This window comes from Drosophila navojoa, chromosome 3 (genome assembly GCF_054131105.1).
Source record: "Drosophila navojoa isolate 15081-1374.11 chromosome 3, UAZ_NAV_1.0, whole genome shotgun sequence".
Classification (NCBI taxonomy): Eukaryota; Metazoa; Arthropoda; class Insecta; order Diptera; family Drosophilidae; genus Drosophila; species Drosophila navojoa.
Window position 1 is genome coordinate 24,191,234 of NC_142891.1, and position 17,713 is coordinate 24,208,946.

Sequence of the window (17,713 nt, forward strand, 5' to 3'; positions counted from 1 at the left end):
AAACAACAGCAACGGCAATCATAAAATCAACAACTATGAAATTCATCACCGGCAACAGCTGCTCAGTGAAAGCCGCTCGTTGACACTTCCGCCACATGCTGAAGCTGGAGTCACTGGATCAGCATCAGCATCAGGCAGTTGTCGCTGTCGCACCATCAGCAACATACAGTCGACGTTACCCCGGCAGCAACAGCAACACCAGCAGCAGCAGCATCATCATTCACGGCAGCAACGGCGACGGGTAAGTGAAATTAATTGCATTGTTTTTGGCCAATGAATTCCTAGTTGCCAGTTTTTGTTTTCGGCTTAAACGCCTTGACGCCTTTTTGCCAGCAACACCAGCACCAGCAACAACAACAGCAGCAGCAGCAGCAACAACAACAGCAGCAGCAACAAAAATGGAAAGCATACAAACAGCGGCCACAGCGCGTTAAATCCTTTGCACTCCTCCTCCTCCACCTCCGGGTCCTAATCCTGTACGCCTCTACAGTTCATCACACGTGATTGCCGCAGTATGTTGCAAGCATTTGAAAGCAATGCGATGCGGCACAGTGGTGCCAGAAGTGAGAAATGCAGACATGAGAAATATAAATATTATAAATATAGATATGAGATATACAGATGTGAAATATGTATTTATAGATAATTGGAACTCAAATATTTTTTTTATAAAATTGAATGATTTTCAAATATTTATATTAAATATTTAAGCTTATATGAGAGATACATATAAGGTAGTATAAAGATACAACGTAAAGTAATATATAGTAGTAATGGAATTTTAGATAGATTATAATAAGAATAAATGAGATGAGTTATACATATGAATATATAAAATAGTAGATAGATAGATAGATAGATCAATATATAGATAGATAGATAGATAGATAGATAGATAGATAGATAGATAGATAGATAGATAGATAGATAGATAGATAGATAGATAGATAGATATAGATAGATAGATAGATAGATAGATAGATAGATAGATAGATAGATAGATAGATAGATAGATAGATAGATAGATAGATAGATAGATAGATAGATAGATAGATAGATAGATAGATAGATAGATAGATAGATAGATAGATAGATAGATAGATAGATAGATGATAGATAGATAGATAGATAGATAGATAGATAGATAGATAGATAGATAGATAGATAGATAGATAGATAGATAGATAGATAGATAGATAGATAGATAGATAGATAGATAGATAGATAGATAGATAGATAGATAGATAGATAGATAGATAGATAGATAGATAGATAGATAGATAGATAGATAGATAGATAGATAGATAGATAGATAGATAGATAGATAGATAGATAGATAGATAGATAGATAGATAGATAGATAGATAGATAGATAGATAGATAGATAGATAGATAGATAGATAGATAGATAGATAGATAGATAGATAGATAGATAGATAGATAGATAGATAGATAGATAGATAGATAGATAGATAGATAGATAGATAGATAGATAGATAGATAGATAGATAGATAGATAGATAGATAGATAGATAGATAGCTAGATAGATAGATAGATAGATAGATGATAGATAGATAGATAGATAGATAGATAGATAGATAGATAGCTAGATAGATAGATAGAAGATAGATAGATAGATAGATAGATAGATAGATAGATAGATAGATAGCTTAGATAGATAGATAGATAGATAGATAGATAGATAGCTAGATAGATAAGATAGATAGATAGATAGATAGATAGATAGAAGTAGATAGATAGAGATAGATCGATAGATAGATTAGATAGATAGATAGATAGATAGATAGATAGATAGATAGATAGATAGATAGATAGATAGATAGATAGATAGATAGATAGATAGATAGATAGATAGATAGATAGATAGATAGATAGATAGATAGATAGATAGATAGATAGATAGATAGATAGATAGATAGATAGATAGATAGATAGATAGATAGATAGATAGATAGATAGATAGATAGATAGATAGATAGATAGATAGATAGATAGATAGATAGATAGATAGATAGATAGATAGATAGATAGATAGATAGATAGATAGATAGATAGATAGATAGATAGATAGATAGATAGATAGATAGATAGATAGATAGATAGATAGATAGATAGATAGATAGATAGATAGATAGATAGATAGATAGATAGATAGATAGATAGATAGATAGATAGATAGATAGATAGATAGATAGATAGATAGATAGATAGATAGATAGATAGATAGATAGATAGATAGATAGATAGATAGATAGATAGATAGATAGATAGATAGATAGATAGATAGATAGATAGATAGATAGATAGTAGATAGATAGATAGATAGATAGATAGATAGATAGATAGATAGATAGATAGATAGATAGATAGATAGATAGATAGATAGATAGATAGATAGATAGATAGATAGATAGATAGATAGATAGATAGATAGATAGATAGATAGATAGATAGATAGATAGAGATAGATAGATAGATAGATAGATAGATAGATAGATAGATAGATAGATAGATAGATAGATAGATAGATAGATAGATAGATAGATAGATAGATAGATAGATAGATAGATAGATAGATAGATAGATAGATAGATAGATAGATAGATAGATAGATAGATAGATAGATAGATAGATAGATAGATAGATAGATAGATAGATAGATAGATAGATAGATAGATAGATAGATAGATAGATAGATAGATAGATAGATAGATAGATAGATAGATAGATAGATAGATAGATAGATAGATAGATAGATAGATAGATAGATAGATAGATAGATAGATAGATAGATAGATAGATAGATAGATAGATAGATAGATAGATAGATAGATAGATAGATAGATAGATAGATAGATAGATAGATAGATAGATAGATAGATAGATAGATAGATAGATAGATAGATAGATAGATAGATAGATAGATAGATAGATAGATAGATAGATAGATAGATAGATAGATAGATAGATAGATAGATAGATAGATAGATAGATAGATAGATAGATAGATAGATAGATAGATAGATAGATAGATAGATAGATAGATAGATAGATAGATAGATAGATAGATAGATAGATAGATAGATAGATAGATAGATAGATAGATAGATAGATAGATAGATAGTAGATAGATAGATAGATAGATAGATAGATAGATAGATAGATAGATAGATAGATAGATAGATAGATAGATAGATAGATAGATAGATAGATAGAATAGATAGATAGATAGATAGATAGATAGATAGATAGATAGATAGATAGATAGATAGATAGATAGATAGATAGATAGATAGATAGATAGATAGATAGATAGATAGATAGATAGATAGATAGATAGATAGATAGATAGATAGATAGATAGATAGATAGATAGATAGCTAGATAGCTATGGAAATTCAGTTAGTTAATAGAGTGACTTCACTCACAACAACATTTTGAGCATTATTATTAGACAATAAGATTACTTTATTGATGAATGGTTACCTGTTAGATAACAGATAAACACGATAATGCAAAAATATACCCCATGATGATGATCAAATATTTGTATCCATATTCCTTCATCTACATCTTCATCTACTCTGATTTCGTTAAGACTATTGACTCATATCTTTGACTATGTACATGTCATACAATCATTTTAAATAGCTTACGGCTTACAATATTATTTGGAGGAACATTCATATAACTCTATTCAAAATACTGTCCATCTCTTAGACATATTATCTACTATTATTTATTATTTTCCAATATCATGATATTCATCTCTCGATTCTCGCTCATTTACGAATTGATTTTCACTTTCAGTTTCACTCGGCCAGTCAATTGCATTTGGTGCCACTGTGCAGTGCTTTGAATGTGTTTAGAGTTTGGCTCGGTGTGTTGCCTGCAACTTCATATCCCTGTTGCATGCCACCGAGGCGGCAGTCAGCAGTCAGCAGCCAGCAGCCAGCCAACACAGTCAACCACATTCGCAGTCCATCCACATGCCGCATGCCACATGCCACTTGCCACCTCGCCGTTGTCCTCGCTGCTCGCTGCTCGCCCGTTTGCCGACGTTTTATCGCGCTGCTCTAGTTAGTTACCATCATCAACATGTTGACATGTCTATGACTGCACACACACACACACACACACAGTCTCCCTCTCTCTCTCACTCTCTCCTGCTGCTCAACAGCGTTTATCACTCATGCTTATGGTCTTGTTTTTGTGGTGATATATCACACTTGACACTCATTCATTCAGTTTTAGAGTTTAGTGTTTTTGGGCTCGTTACCAGAGGAGCACCAAGCACCCTTCCCCCTCCTCTCTCTCTCTCTCTTGGCCCAATGTGTGTGACCAGCTTGGTGCTGTCTTCCACTTTGAATTTCATCACAAAGCGCGGCTCAGTTGAGCCACTCGGCTATCTGGCACTGTCGCTGGCATAGTTAATGTAGCCGCAACTATTGTCAGCACTTGATGCACCCTGTGCCAAGCCCGTACAGCCCCAACCCTGCCCAGCCCAACCCTAGCTAGCCCCCCATTTATCTGTCTGCTGCGAGACCTTGTGAGCTCTGTGATATTACGGCTTGATGGATGCTGCTTCATAGTCGTCAGTGCGCCCATGCACAGGCTTCTCACTCGTCATGCTCCTGCTCAATATACATATACCCTGTAGTGATTAGAGGTGCTTAAGAAGGGCATGCCATAGCTTAGGCTGGCACTGAAAAACAAGAAAATTAACTATATTTCAGGTTTTATCGCAATCAATGAGGCTTTTCCATATGATTCGTACTATTTACATATAAAAGTTATATATTATAATTATATAAATTAAATGATGAATATAAATAAATTCGAAATTTATTTTAATAAAAATTTACAAAGTAAATAAAATACGAAGATAAAAATAATTAAATGAATAGAAATAGAGATTAATTTTCTATTATTTTATATCATATCCTTTCCTTATATACTATCGATATATATTGCAATATCGATACATATCGATTGCATAAGCTTATAAGTTAAATAATCGCTTGACAGTTTCAAAATTCCTTACTCTAGTTGTAATGTAGGGTATCTGTCAGTCCATCAGCACAGATCCGAAATATACTTAGCTTTGTTGTTGTTGCATCCTCTATGCTGACTGCCTGTTAATTTGCTCACAGCTGTGGGTCGGGGTAAGTTGGTGGTGTGGCATTTTTAGCACTGTTTTTGCTGTATTTGTCCCACTGTTTGTTGCTGTTGTTGTTGTTGTTCGGTTTGTTGTTTGTTTTTCAATTGCTCCACAAATGTTTATGCAGATGAATTGTATTTTGAGTTGTGTTTTTGTCTGGCTGTGGCTATGGCTATGGCTCAATATATGCCAGCGAGACAGACAGGGAGACACAGAGTGAAAGGGAGAGAGAGAGAGAGAGACAGAGCGTGCGTGTGTGGGAGCTTGTGGCATGTGGAAGTAGTGCAGCAACGAGGTCCTTTTTTGCCGCTTGATGAATGCGTTGCAAATGTTTGCTAAGCTTTTCATAATGTGACTCTAAGTTGTGGCCAAAACAATACGAATTGAAATTCCCGTCTGCTCATCGATCCAGCTGTGAAGGCAAACTTTTGGAAGTAAGTGTGGAAAGCTCGAAAGTGTGTAAAATGAGTGAGATCTTAATGTTTATGGATTGATTAGCAGATGAGATGATTAATGGAAATGCTTAATATAAACATATATGAATAGTTTGGGATATGTGTATATAGATTTATATGTACATAAGTATTACTAACTGAAAGTATATAGATAGACCTATGATTAATGTTATATGTATAATATATATAAGTACACCAATTTCTAATCTGTTATGATAATAAACCCAACATAAAGCAACTTTGGCTGATAACAACAGCAGCTCTGTGTTAGTTTCTGGATACATTCTAGTCGAACACATCCAACTGTGGCGGTTTCATAGTAATTTTAATCATATCATCTATTAATAAAGTTTAAAAAATTAAAATTAAACTAAATATGTACTTATTTTTTAGTTATCAGAACTTTTCACTCTCTTTAGTGCTCAAATACTTGCTGCTCTTTCACGTTTCCCCTGTGACTTTTCGAATTTTTTCTTTTCCTTAGATATTTCAGTTTCTTGATTAGCTTTTAAAACTCTTGAAACTTGTATTATAATAAGAAATTTAATCTCATCTCAATAATCTAACATTACAGCTTTTAAGTTTAACTTAATCACAGCTTTCTCCAGCATTATCTCTCACCAGGACCTCTCCTTCTCCTCCCCTCTCCCTTATTCTTTTTCCCCTACTCCATCTTACAGTAAATTAATTTGTTGGCAAAACGAAAACAACCCGCGGCACGAAAATTGTTTGTAGCCAAAAAATACTGACAGACGCTTTAACCACAACTCATAAACATTTGCACAATTTGTTTGTTTTTGGCAATTGCTGTTGTTGTTGTTGCTGTTGTTGTTGTTGCTGTTGACTCGAATATAGATTTTATTTCAACTTTTTCGGCTGGTGCAATTGTAATTTAGCCCCTTTAATCGTTCGATTGGAGCGAGACGGAAGACTGTTGCTGCCTGCTCGCAAATGCCATTCAAATATGAAGTTGTTGCTGTTGCTGTTGCTGCGCCACAATGTTGCTGCTGCAATGGGTGGCATCTAAATTTAACAACAGCAACAACAACAACAACAACAAGCAGCAAAAATTGCTCGCAAAACAAATGTTTTTGACGCATTTTTCGTTTAGAGTGAGGTGCGAGTGCGAGTTGGCGGGCGCGGGAGGCGTGGCTGGCGCCAAGCATTTGCAGTTTTTATGGCGCTGCGACGCCGCGACGGCGTCCACATCGACATCAGCGTCTGATGCGTCCATCACCGCAAAGGTGTCAGAAAATTGCATGCTGCAAAAATTTGCAGCCATTTGACAGACGAAACGCAATGGAAAACATACAGACAGACATGCATGGGGAGGGGAACGGAATGGCACTGGAATGGTAGTGGGTGTCGGGCGGGGGGAGGGCAGTTGGGCGTGTGACGTTAACCGCCGCCTAAACAACACCAACAACAGCAACAGCAACAACAGAAGCAACAGCAACAACTTTTTTTTATTACCTAGAAATGGAATTGGAATTGGAATTGGGTGCCGTTGCTGCCACGGTTTGCTGCAACGGACGCGCTACATGACATCTGTGGCAGTGAATTGGCAGCTGCAGCAGCAACAGTCGCAGCAGCAGCAGCAGCAGCAGCAACCTGCAACAGTCAAAGACTCGTTGAGGCCGACGCTGTGGGCGAGCAGAAGTAAATGTTAACCGGTTCGCTTGGCCATCAGCGCGGGATGACAACCCTGAGCGACAACCCTGCCAAACGCGAGGCAGCGGCAGAGGCTGAGGCAAGTGTGAAGACAAAGTGACAAGCAATACAATTAGATACACTGCGCAAAAAAATTAGAGCAATGTAGCACACTTTATGTTTACTAAACTCAATTCAGTTGTCCTTTTGAAAAAAAAAGTAAAAAAAAGGTAAATTAAATAAGCAATGTTTCATTTCCAGACTGTTCCAAGAATGCTGTTAATTTGTTACATTTATCAGTTGGCGTTAAAAATAAATTCAATTTATTTAAATTTCTTTATTCGTAATTGATTCCTATTAGTTTACTTTTTTACTTCTTTTACTAATTATCAAAAATGTTCAAAGATTTTTTCATATTTACCTTAACGAAACTATTGAATGAAACCAAAGTTAAATCGATCCTAATTAATTATCATTAAGAACTCTGTCAAGTCTCATATATCAGCATTCTTGACCAATCCACAGATACCCCATGGTCAGATTTTGTCCTCCCTGGAATTAAAAAAAAAATCTACATATATATATTTGTTGCATTGTGCGAGTGAAATCATGTTACAATGTTTGCTGCGCTTTGGGCGGGATGTGGAGTAGGCATGGTAACATGCCGTTATGTCACATTTCTAGCCCACAAATAAAAAAAAAAAGCAAAACAAAACAAATAGCGAATCCAACTTTTGACGTGTGACAGCGGTTGGCGTTGCATTTTGGCCGCAATTGTCAGGTGCCGCGATATTCGAGGACCTGTCAATCCGATTTCAGATATTTGAACGCATAATGCCACAGACAAGGGGAGCCATAACTCTGATGCATTTCTGCTACGTCTATGAATGCAACAGCTTTAACAAAAAGAGCTGAAATTCCAGTTGAGAGTTTATATGGGAAAAAATGCTGTTTAATAGAGTGAATTCTTGTGCCTAGACTCGGATTCCAGAAAACACTCAAACTTGTTAATGATCCTAAAAGCCAACATAACCTCACAAAAACAAACTAACAAAAAAAAACTTAAAGTGCAACCCTGCGTATGCTCAATATATAAGCAAACGCTGCTCAATACAGTTAGCGTTGCCTGGAAAGCCGATAGTTATGAACAGTTAACTGGAAAAGCGCACAAAGAACTTTTAGCGCCTTAGAAACGCTGAACAAGAAACGCAAACTCATAAAGATGCGTAATGGCTGGCTGCGCACAAATATCGGAAAATAATTATAGACAGGCGTAAGAGATGAAAAAACAGTGCGTAAATACGCCGGAATGATCGGAATAGAAACAAGAACTGCAATTGCCAACAAATATTTAACATAAATCGCAAATCAAGTTTCAGCTCCAAACGAACAAAAAATTGCTAAGCAAATTAACACGTGCTGGCCAGCCCGTGCCCATTCCACTGTTCCGGTGCGGTCGCAGCGCAGCGCATTCAACAATTGGGCTGCTGCCGCAGCGCACAGTAGTTGGGCGCGAGAGCTGCGTCTGGAGAGTCTGGATAAACGGCTTGATTTTGTATTCAGTGTAAAAAACAAACAGGAATGAAAAGGAATTAAGAGCTGGCCACACGCCACTCTTCAAATTTGTGTTTTGATGCAGCGCAGTGGCAGCAGCAGCAGCAGCATTTGTTTCCTCTGCTTTGCGCGCTGCGTCGCTTCATTTTCAATTTCAATAAATAACCTTGATTTAAGCGGCGACGACGTCGACTGCAGCAGAGACGCCAACGCAACACCCACCCCCACAGTCGTTTGACCAGCTGCAATACACATACAAATGCAAAGAGCGCGCGAGCGAGAGCCAGAGCGAAGGAGTGTGAGAGAGAGAGAGAGAGAGAGAGAGCGCGCCACGGCGGGACAGACCGGCCCCCTCACACAAACACCTGTCACACTGCACATTGACGCACTGCACAGTGCTGCTTGCTCTCCCACTCTCTCGCGCTCTTCGTGAGGCTCTCTCAGCTTGCGTGCTCTCACGGCCATTGCAGTTGCTGTTCCGCCAGCCATTCGTTTCAATTTCAATTCAAGCGTTTCACTCCAAGCTTTCTCCTCATTCCAAGCCAAAGTAGTTAAGCGACGGCTATAAATCAAAACAAAACTGCAGCCGCTGCCAGCTGGCGACGACGCCGCATGCGCAGACCGCACTCAGTCAGTAGCAGTAGCAGCAGCAGCAGCAGCAGCCAGCAGCCAGCAGCAACGAGCAGCAGCAGAGGCAGTCGTCAACGGCGGCAGCAGTAACATCGCTCTCTGAGCACGTTACGCTCTCTTTCTGTCTGCTGCCGGCATATATCAATTTAATGGGGAAAACGTCGTCGGCTCTCTCTCGCTTGTGCTTGTGCACGCCACAATTCATTTTGATAGCCTTCGCGCGCGTGTTTCTTTCGCTCTCGCTGCGACGTCGCCAGTGCTGCTGCGGCGCTGCTATTGCCGTTGCTGTCAGCTCTCAACGTTGTCAGTGTCAAAAAGATGTTTTAGTCGACAACGGCAGCGCTGAACGAAATCATGTCGCATATTTTCATTGTTGAATTTTTCGCTAGAAATTCAACAGTGACAACCGCAGCAGCAGCAGCAGAAGCAGTAGCTATAGCAGCAGCGCAGTAAGCGCAGTAACGTTAATGTCAACTGCAGCGGCGTCGCTGCCGGCAGCGATTACAAATACAATTGCAGTGCGTGCGCGTGTCAATCAGTCGACGTTAATAAGTCGCCTGGCCCGGTTAACGGTGAATCCGACAGCCGTTAAACAGTTAAACCGATTCACAATTTTGTGCGAGTCGCGCGCGTTTTTCTAGTCGCCCAAATAAAAAATTAAAACAAAAACAAAAATACGCCGCAGCAGCGGAAGAACAAGCAGCAACAGCAACAACGGCAACAGCAACAACATCAGCAGCGGCAAAGAATAATAATAAATTCTGTGGCAAGCGTCAGTAAATCATTAAATTAATAGCCCCACACACACGCTCACGCACACGCACACACATACGCAACGGCACAGCTGTTGAGCGTATTGGTGTGTGTGTGCTGTTGGCATTTGCCAGCAGCAGAAGGAAGCAGAAGTAGTGGCAGAGGAAGAGGACGAGGAAGAGAGAAAGCGCTGCCTTCTGCTAGTGCCTTGGAAATTGGCGGCAGTTGACCGCAGCGACGAAGGCGACGACGACGCATGCATCACACACACACTCACACAGTCGCACGCATTGAGTAAGCGAGAGTTCGTCATCATCAGGCAAAAAGGAGGCGGGGAGGCGCCGCGTTCCGTCCCGTTGGCCCATTGTGACATTTGATTTATTTGACGTGTGTGTTTTTGATAGAAGCTCAACACGAAACTGACACGTTCACACACACACACATATACGCATAGTCGGGCGCGTACATACATACATACACATACGTACGTATAAAGAGCAGCAGACGAAGCGTCGACGGCGCCGCTCTCAAGAATTTCGAACGTGAAACGAAAATAAAATGAAATACATTTAATTTCTGTGTTTGTGCTTGTATTTGTATTCGAACTCGTGTATTTGGTTTAGTTAAGTGCGTTCGCGTTCGCCTCACACTGCGACCAACAACAACAGCAACAACAACAACAATTCGTCAATCGATGTGCGAAATTAATAACGGTATTTAGCAGCAGAGACAAGCGAAATATACAAAAGAAAAGCAACAACAACAACAACAAAAACTATTGACAAAATGATGCTACACGAGGCTGTGATGCTGGAGATCTATCGCCAGGCGCTGAGTGCAAGGTGAATATTGTGCATAAATATTTGTAAACCGTTATGCAGTGCTGGAAAGTGCTAGAATCTGAATTGAGAAATAGAATTCAAGTTTCTATTTTTCAAGTGAATTTTTTTAAATAAGGAAAAGAGTTATATAGAGCGAAATACGATGAGATTTAAAAGAGATATGCGAAAAAACATTTTATATGTTCTTTAATTTCTTTGTATAAAAATAGTTTGAAGTATTAAATATAAATTCTCATTATCATTTCAAGTTTCTTTATCGTATAGTGTTCCGCATAGTTGGCTTTTATTATAAATATTATTTTACATATTTCGCAATTCTGAAAATATAAAATATTTATATAATTATATATTGGCACTTTTATACATTGTACATACTTATAGACTTGACACACTTTTCTTATCAGTTCCTTAAGGAATTTTCCTTATCTGTGTTTCCGGCAAGTTCATCAAAATTTTGACCAAATTTGTCACTGGTGAAATGAATTTCAATCAGTGAAACTCAATGGAATAGAATATTTTTAAGTAAATTAATTTGAGAATTTATACATATGTATATAGAGATGTGTATATATTTGTTATAACTAAATTTAGTATATTCTTATAGTATTATTTTTATTATTATATTATTTTTAAATAATGCAATACAATACTTTAATAATTAATAATATATGTTCATTTCCAGTTAATATAAATAACTATTATTATTTTATTTTTTTGCTATTATTTGTTATTTTTTTGCTATCAAATTCTTGGAAATCTAAGTTTAACCTCAACTATTTTAACGCATTCAGAAATATTAACTAATTATGAGTATTATTATGCGATTCGGAAAATAGGATATTTATTACTTAAATATTTTGTTACTGTAAGTTTTTATTTTTAAAATTTTATTTTACATATATTAAAATAAAAATATCATTTAAAACGATATATGTATATTAATATAGGACCTTTGAAGTTCACCGATTTGATTTACATATTTATTGAATTATTTTGATTGCATGGCTCATAGCTTCGTACAAGCTGTTACATCTTGGTATATTAATATATAATAATATATAATAAATAATAATAATATATAATATACATCATAGATGTTAATCTAAGATCCTAAATAGTAAATATGCCTTAACAAAAATATATTCCTTATAAATATGCAATTGAAATAGAAGTTACATATATCATAATAGTAAAATATTTTATTATGCAATTATTATTATTGCATTATTAAAAAAATCCTAAAATACTAAAGTAGAATATTTATAAGTAAATATACATATATGTGTATAATATATATTATCTAAAATACTATAATAATAATATAATATATAACAAATATAATCTTAATTCAGATTCATATTCTATAATTATTTCCATCTGAAACAGATCTCTTTTTAGACATTTGAAATTGCATTTTCTTGTCACTCTAAATGAGTGCTCACTGTAACTACATATCTATCTCATTGTCTCCCTCCATTGCCCGAACTAAACTATCCAAATCTTGCAGTGAGCTGGCGAGTCCGCGTTGCCAGTCGCGGGAGTCGAACGCCTCCGCCGCAGCCGGCGACGCCCGCTGCCCGTCGAACGAGTCGCACTGCTCGGCCAATGACTGCTTGACGCCGGCGCCGACGCCCACGCCCACAGCCGCCTCGCCCGTGGGGCTGCCGCTGGCCGCGACGCTGGCGCCCTCGGCGGCTGCTGCGCTGCTGCCGCCGCAGTCGGCCGCGATGGCTGCGTACCTGGCGGCGGCGCAACAGAATCACCTGCTGCTGACCAATCCACTGGCAGCGGCCGCTTCGCTGGTGCAGCAGGCCACGCAGCAGGCGGCCTCGCCGCAGGACCACAGGCAGGAGGAGGAGGCGCCCGCTCTGGACTTCAGCCGGAAGCGCACGCCCAGCGACAGCGAAGCCGCCGCCAGCGACGAGGAGCCGGAGGCGGAGCAGGAGCAGACGGAGCAGGACCAGGAAGCGGCGCCACTGGATCTCTCGGTAAGCACGCGCAAGCGCCAGACGCCCGGACTGGAGCAGGAGTCGCCTGCGCGCAAGCTGCCGCGCAGCACCGACTACAAGTCTCCTCTGCCCCCGGGCAGCTGGGTGCCGCCCATAAATCCCTACCTGGCTGCTGTGGCGGCCAAGTCGGGGCTGGGCGGCAAGATGGCGCCCAGCGAGGCGAGCAAGGCGCTGGAGAAGATGAGCGAGATGAGCCGCCTGGAGACGCCGCCGCCCAGCAGCAGGACAGCAGCTGGAGCAGGACCGCCAGGAGTCGGGGCAGGCGCAGCAGCAAGTGCAGGAAGTGGAGGAGGAGGAGGAGGAGGACGCCACAGCGCCTGGCAGTCGCACTGGCTAAACAAAGGCGCCGATGCGGCCAAGGATGTCTTCAAGTGCGTCTGGTGCAAGCAGAGCTTCGCCACGCTGGCGCTGCTCACCACCCACATGAAGGAGACGCAGCACTGCGGTGTCCAGGTGCCGTCGCCCTCGACGCTTGGCGGGCAGGGGACGGCGACGCGGTCGGCCAATGCGGCGTCCACGAGCAACTCGAACTGCTCGAGCAGCAGCAGCTCCAACTCGTCCAGCTCGTCCAAGTCCGAGCTGAACATGCTCATCAAGGAGACGATGCCGCTGCCCCGGAAGCTGGTGCGCGGCCAGGACGTCTGGCTGGGCAAGGGCGCCGAGCAGACGCGCCAGATCCTCAAGTGCATGTGGTGCGGGCAGAGCTTCCGCTCGCTGGCCGAGATGACCAGCCACATGCAGGAGACGCAGCACTACACCAACATCATATCCCAGGAGCAGATCATCTCCTGGAAGTCCGGCGACGAGCGGCCCTCCAATGGCGGCCAGGGCGGCGCCTCCGCCTCGGCCTCTGCGTCCGCCTCCAGCAGTGCCACGCCCACCGCGCCCAGTGTCAGCGCCGTGCTGACGTGCAAGGTGTGCGACCAGGCGTTCGCCACGCTCAAGGAGCTGAGCACGCACATGGCCCAGCTGTCGCACTACAAGGAGGCGGGCTCCAGCTGCTCCTCGTCGGTGTCGCCGCCAGCGCCGCCCAGCGCCTCGGCCGGCGCAGCAGGACTCGGGGCGAAGCGCGGCCGGCAGACGCGCAACGAGAAGCGCAAGAAGTCGCTGCCCGTGCGCAAGCTCCTCGAGCTGGAGCGCTCCGGCAGCGGCTCTGGCCTGGACTCGGCCCTGAAGCCGCTGCGCGACTTCGCCGCCGCCACGAAGATCACGTGCGAGAAGTGCGGCAGCAAGATCGAGACGGCTCTGTTCGTGGAGCACATCCGCAAGTGCCTCGGCGACAGCATTCCCATCCCGCCCAGGCGCCCGCCCACCCAGGATCAGCAGCAGCAGCAGCAGCAGCGCCTCTCCAGCCCCAGCATGTCGCTGCACGCGGAGAAGCCGGGCAGCAGCTCCGGAGCGCCCTCCGTGCTGAACGCCCTGGAGCAGCTCATCGAGAAGAGCTTCGAGTCGCGCGTGGGCCGCCTGGCGCCCGGCTACCCGGAGTCCGGCACGCCCCTGGGCGCCAGCATCCTGAAGCGCCTGGGCATCGACGACAGCAGCGACTACACGAAGCCCCTGATGGACGCGCAGGCCATGCAGATGCAGCTGCTGAGGTCTTCCTACCCGGCCCGGGATCGCAGCGCCAGCGAGTCGAGCTCGGCCAGCCGCGTCGAATCCGCCTACACGCCGGACCGTCAGCAGGCCACGCCCCGCCGCACGCCCGACACGCCAGCCTCGACGGCCATGGCGACGCCCTCGCTGCCCCCACCGACGGCGTCCAGCTGCAGCAGCTCCAGCATCACCACCATCATCAAGTCGGAGCCCCTCGAGCCGGAGTCCGGTGTCGGTGAGGAGCCCAGCAGCAGGCACCTGATCAACGTGAAGAAGGAATTCAGCATGGATCATGCCACTGGCAATCCCCGGGAGAGTCCAGGCGCGAGCAGCGAGCGCTCCAACCCCTCGCCTCCTGCTGCGCCCGTTCCGGGCTCCGCCCTCTCGGAGAGCGGCAGCCTGTTGGCCCTCAACTCCATGTTCGACCAGCTGAGCAGCATCGAGGCGAACAATAACAACACAGGTGAGTGGGGCAGGAATCGGGGTGCGTTTTGAAGGGTAAGGGAAAGTCAGCCTTAAGAGTTTCCGAAAATTTCTTGATATTGCAGAAATGCATATATAGGACCTGTAGTAGCTCCCTATAGTTCTGGCCTAGTCTTTCAATTAAAAACTTATCTAAGCCAATTGAAAATCGAATAATAAATAAATTATTATAAAATTTATTCCCAGGTTAACTTTGATATCAAATTGAATCTAGTTTCCAGTAAGGCAATACTTCCATCTATTTCAATTTCTTCTCATAAATTTCAATCTCCGATTTTCTTATTGGTTTCCAATTGGATCAGTTCAACAAATTTCTGTGGGATCTCTCAATTTAAGAAAATCCCCCATTTTCCATTTATTTATTTCAATTTTCCCCTCATCTTTCAGGACATTGCTTCAACAACAACAACAACAATAGCAACAACAACAACAACAACAACAATAACAACGGCAAGAAGCCAAAGGCCCATCCCCTGGCCGCGCTGCAGAAACTGTGCGAGAAAACGGATCCGCCGGCCTCCAATACGCGCAGCTCCTCCACGTCCGGCCCCGCTTCGGGGGCGGGGCTGGGCAACGGCAGCGACTTGGTCGCCTTCAGCTGGGCCTGCAACGAGGCGGTGCTCAGTGCGGGCGCCGGAGTGGACTCGATCATCAAGTGCTCGTTCTGTGATACGCCGTTCGGGTCGAAGGGCGCCTACCGGCATCACCTCTCCAAGGTGCACTTCGTGAAGGACGCGGGCGAGGAGACGCCGCCGCTGAAGTCGCCCGCAGCTGCGCAGTCGCCGAAATCGCTGCCTCTGGCCTCGCCCAAGCGGTCGGCGTCGCGCAGTCCGGCAACGCCGGCCCAGCAGCCGCCGCAGTCGTCGCCGTCGCCCTACGACGAGAGTCCGCAGTCCAAGTTCCTCAAGTACACGGAGCTGGCCAAGCAGCTGTCCTCGAAGAACGCCTAAGGAGACTCGCACTCCGCCTCACAATTCAATATCAATTCAGCCTCGCAGTTGTGCTGCGTGGTGTAAGAAGCGCTGGAACTCTTTTCGATGAGCGCTGCATTGATTTCTGATCAAAGAGAGCGCGGTGCAGACGTGCTCTCTCTCGCTCTCTGCCTCTCTCGCTGCTTCGTTCGCTCTCTGCAGCCACATTTCCCCTACTTTGCTGAATTGGCGGTAAACATTTCCCCAAGTTGCCGTTTGCCCCATGCTAGCTGTCTGGGGTAGTCTGCATGTGCGTGTGTGTGTTTGTGCGCGTGACGTCACAGCGCTGACATCTCTGTGCTTCGTTTTTATCGTTTGCCAATTCGCACAGCATGCCATCGCATTCGCACGCGTGAGAGGCGTCTGGAATTCAATTACCACCACTTTGACGAACTGCTGTCCATCAAAGAGCACTCACACACACACACACACACACACAGCCAGTAACAGAGACACACACAGATTAACAGTGCAGTGCAATTGCAGGCGTGCTAAAGAGTGAGACGGCTGTAGTGTGCGCAGCTGTTTGACGAAAGGCGACGACAACAGTTCGTCAAAATGAACAAGAAAAACAAACACACACAAAAACAAAATACAAAGCAAAAACAAGCTGACCCATGCGATTGGATGGTGCCGCACAGCACTAAAACAACAAAAGCAGGCACTCAAATGGGTGGGGGTTCGATTGAGTGCGAACGAAACAGGTCCGAGCGCAAAACTGAGCGCAGACAGACAGGGAAAGAGCGAGAGAGTGAGTGGGCGAGCGAGATTTATTGAGTGGATTATGCGATTTTGGCTCAATGAAAATGCAAAAGCAAAAATTCCTCTGCAAAAAGCGTGCCAAAAAAAATATGAAAAACAAAAGAAAATTAAAACTAAATTTATAAAAATTAAGTAAATACAAAAATGCAACGCAGTATACGTAAAAACAAAAACAAAACAATTTTGAAAAACCAAAAAATTTATTTAAAAAATAAGATTAAATAGAAAACTCAATTTTAAAATATAATTTTGTTCCTTTGCAAACAAAAATCAATGTATACCAAGCCAAAAGGCAATAATTATGTAGGTTTATGTAAATATTAGCGACTTAGCAATTTCCTTCCAGATAAACTAGATATCTAGAGATATGATAAATATATATATGAAATATGTTTAATTAACAACAATTAAAGTCAAATCAAAATGTAATCACAGCAACCCATGTATACGCAGAAATTATACAAATCAATATATAACTATTTGAAATTATATACACTTATAAATACAACTAAATATATACATATATATATATATATATATATATATGAAAGTTTACAAACTTAAAATCTCAACTATAAATATTTAACCTAAGTTAAAGCCTAAGACTTCTAAAGAAATACAACTAAATCTAAAATTTAAAAACAATGTTAAACATTTCATCAGCCATCAAAATGTAGAAGAAGAAGAAGCACATCATTAGCAATTATTTAATTTATATACATTATATATAAAGATCTAATATATATATATATATACGTATGTATGTATATACGACTTATCTTTGAGTTTTTTGTGATATTATTTTTAAAACTTGAACAAGAAAATCTC

The 17,713-nt window shown here is 42.0% G+C and overlaps 1 protein-coding gene across 1 annotated transcript; it reads left to right on the forward strand.

Moving 5' to 3' along the window:
- The first annotated feature begins 9,764 nt into the window (after nucleotides 1-9,764).
- Nucleotides 9,765-16,937, forward strand: tio (zinc finger domain-containing protein tiptop). The gene is made up of 3 exons (XM_030385222.2): nucleotides 9,765-11,067; nucleotides 12,575-15,132; nucleotides 15,540-16,937. The coding sequence occupies exons 1-3, from the start codon at nucleotides 11,012-11,014 to the stop codon at nucleotides 16,100-16,102; spliced, it is 3,177 nt and encodes a 1,058-aa protein (XP_030241082.1). The 5' UTR covers nucleotides 9,765-11,011; the 3' UTR covers nucleotides 16,103-16,937.
- Nucleotides 16,938-17,713: the final 776 nt, after the last annotated feature.

Excerpts from the sequence above, each read along its gene's own strand:
- tio (XM_030385222.2), top strand. The coding sequence starts at position 11,012 with ATGATGCTACACGAGGCTGTGATGCTGGAGATCTATCGCCAGGCGCTG. Across the intron at positions 11,068-12,574 it reads CGCCAGGCGCTGAGTGCAAG|TGAGCTGGCGAGTCCGCGTT; the intron begins GTGAATATTGTG and ends CAAATCTTGCAG. Across the intron at positions 15,133-15,539 it reads GGCGAACAATAACAACACAG|GACATTGCTTCAACAACAAC; the intron begins GTGAGTGGGGCA and ends CTCATCTTTCAG.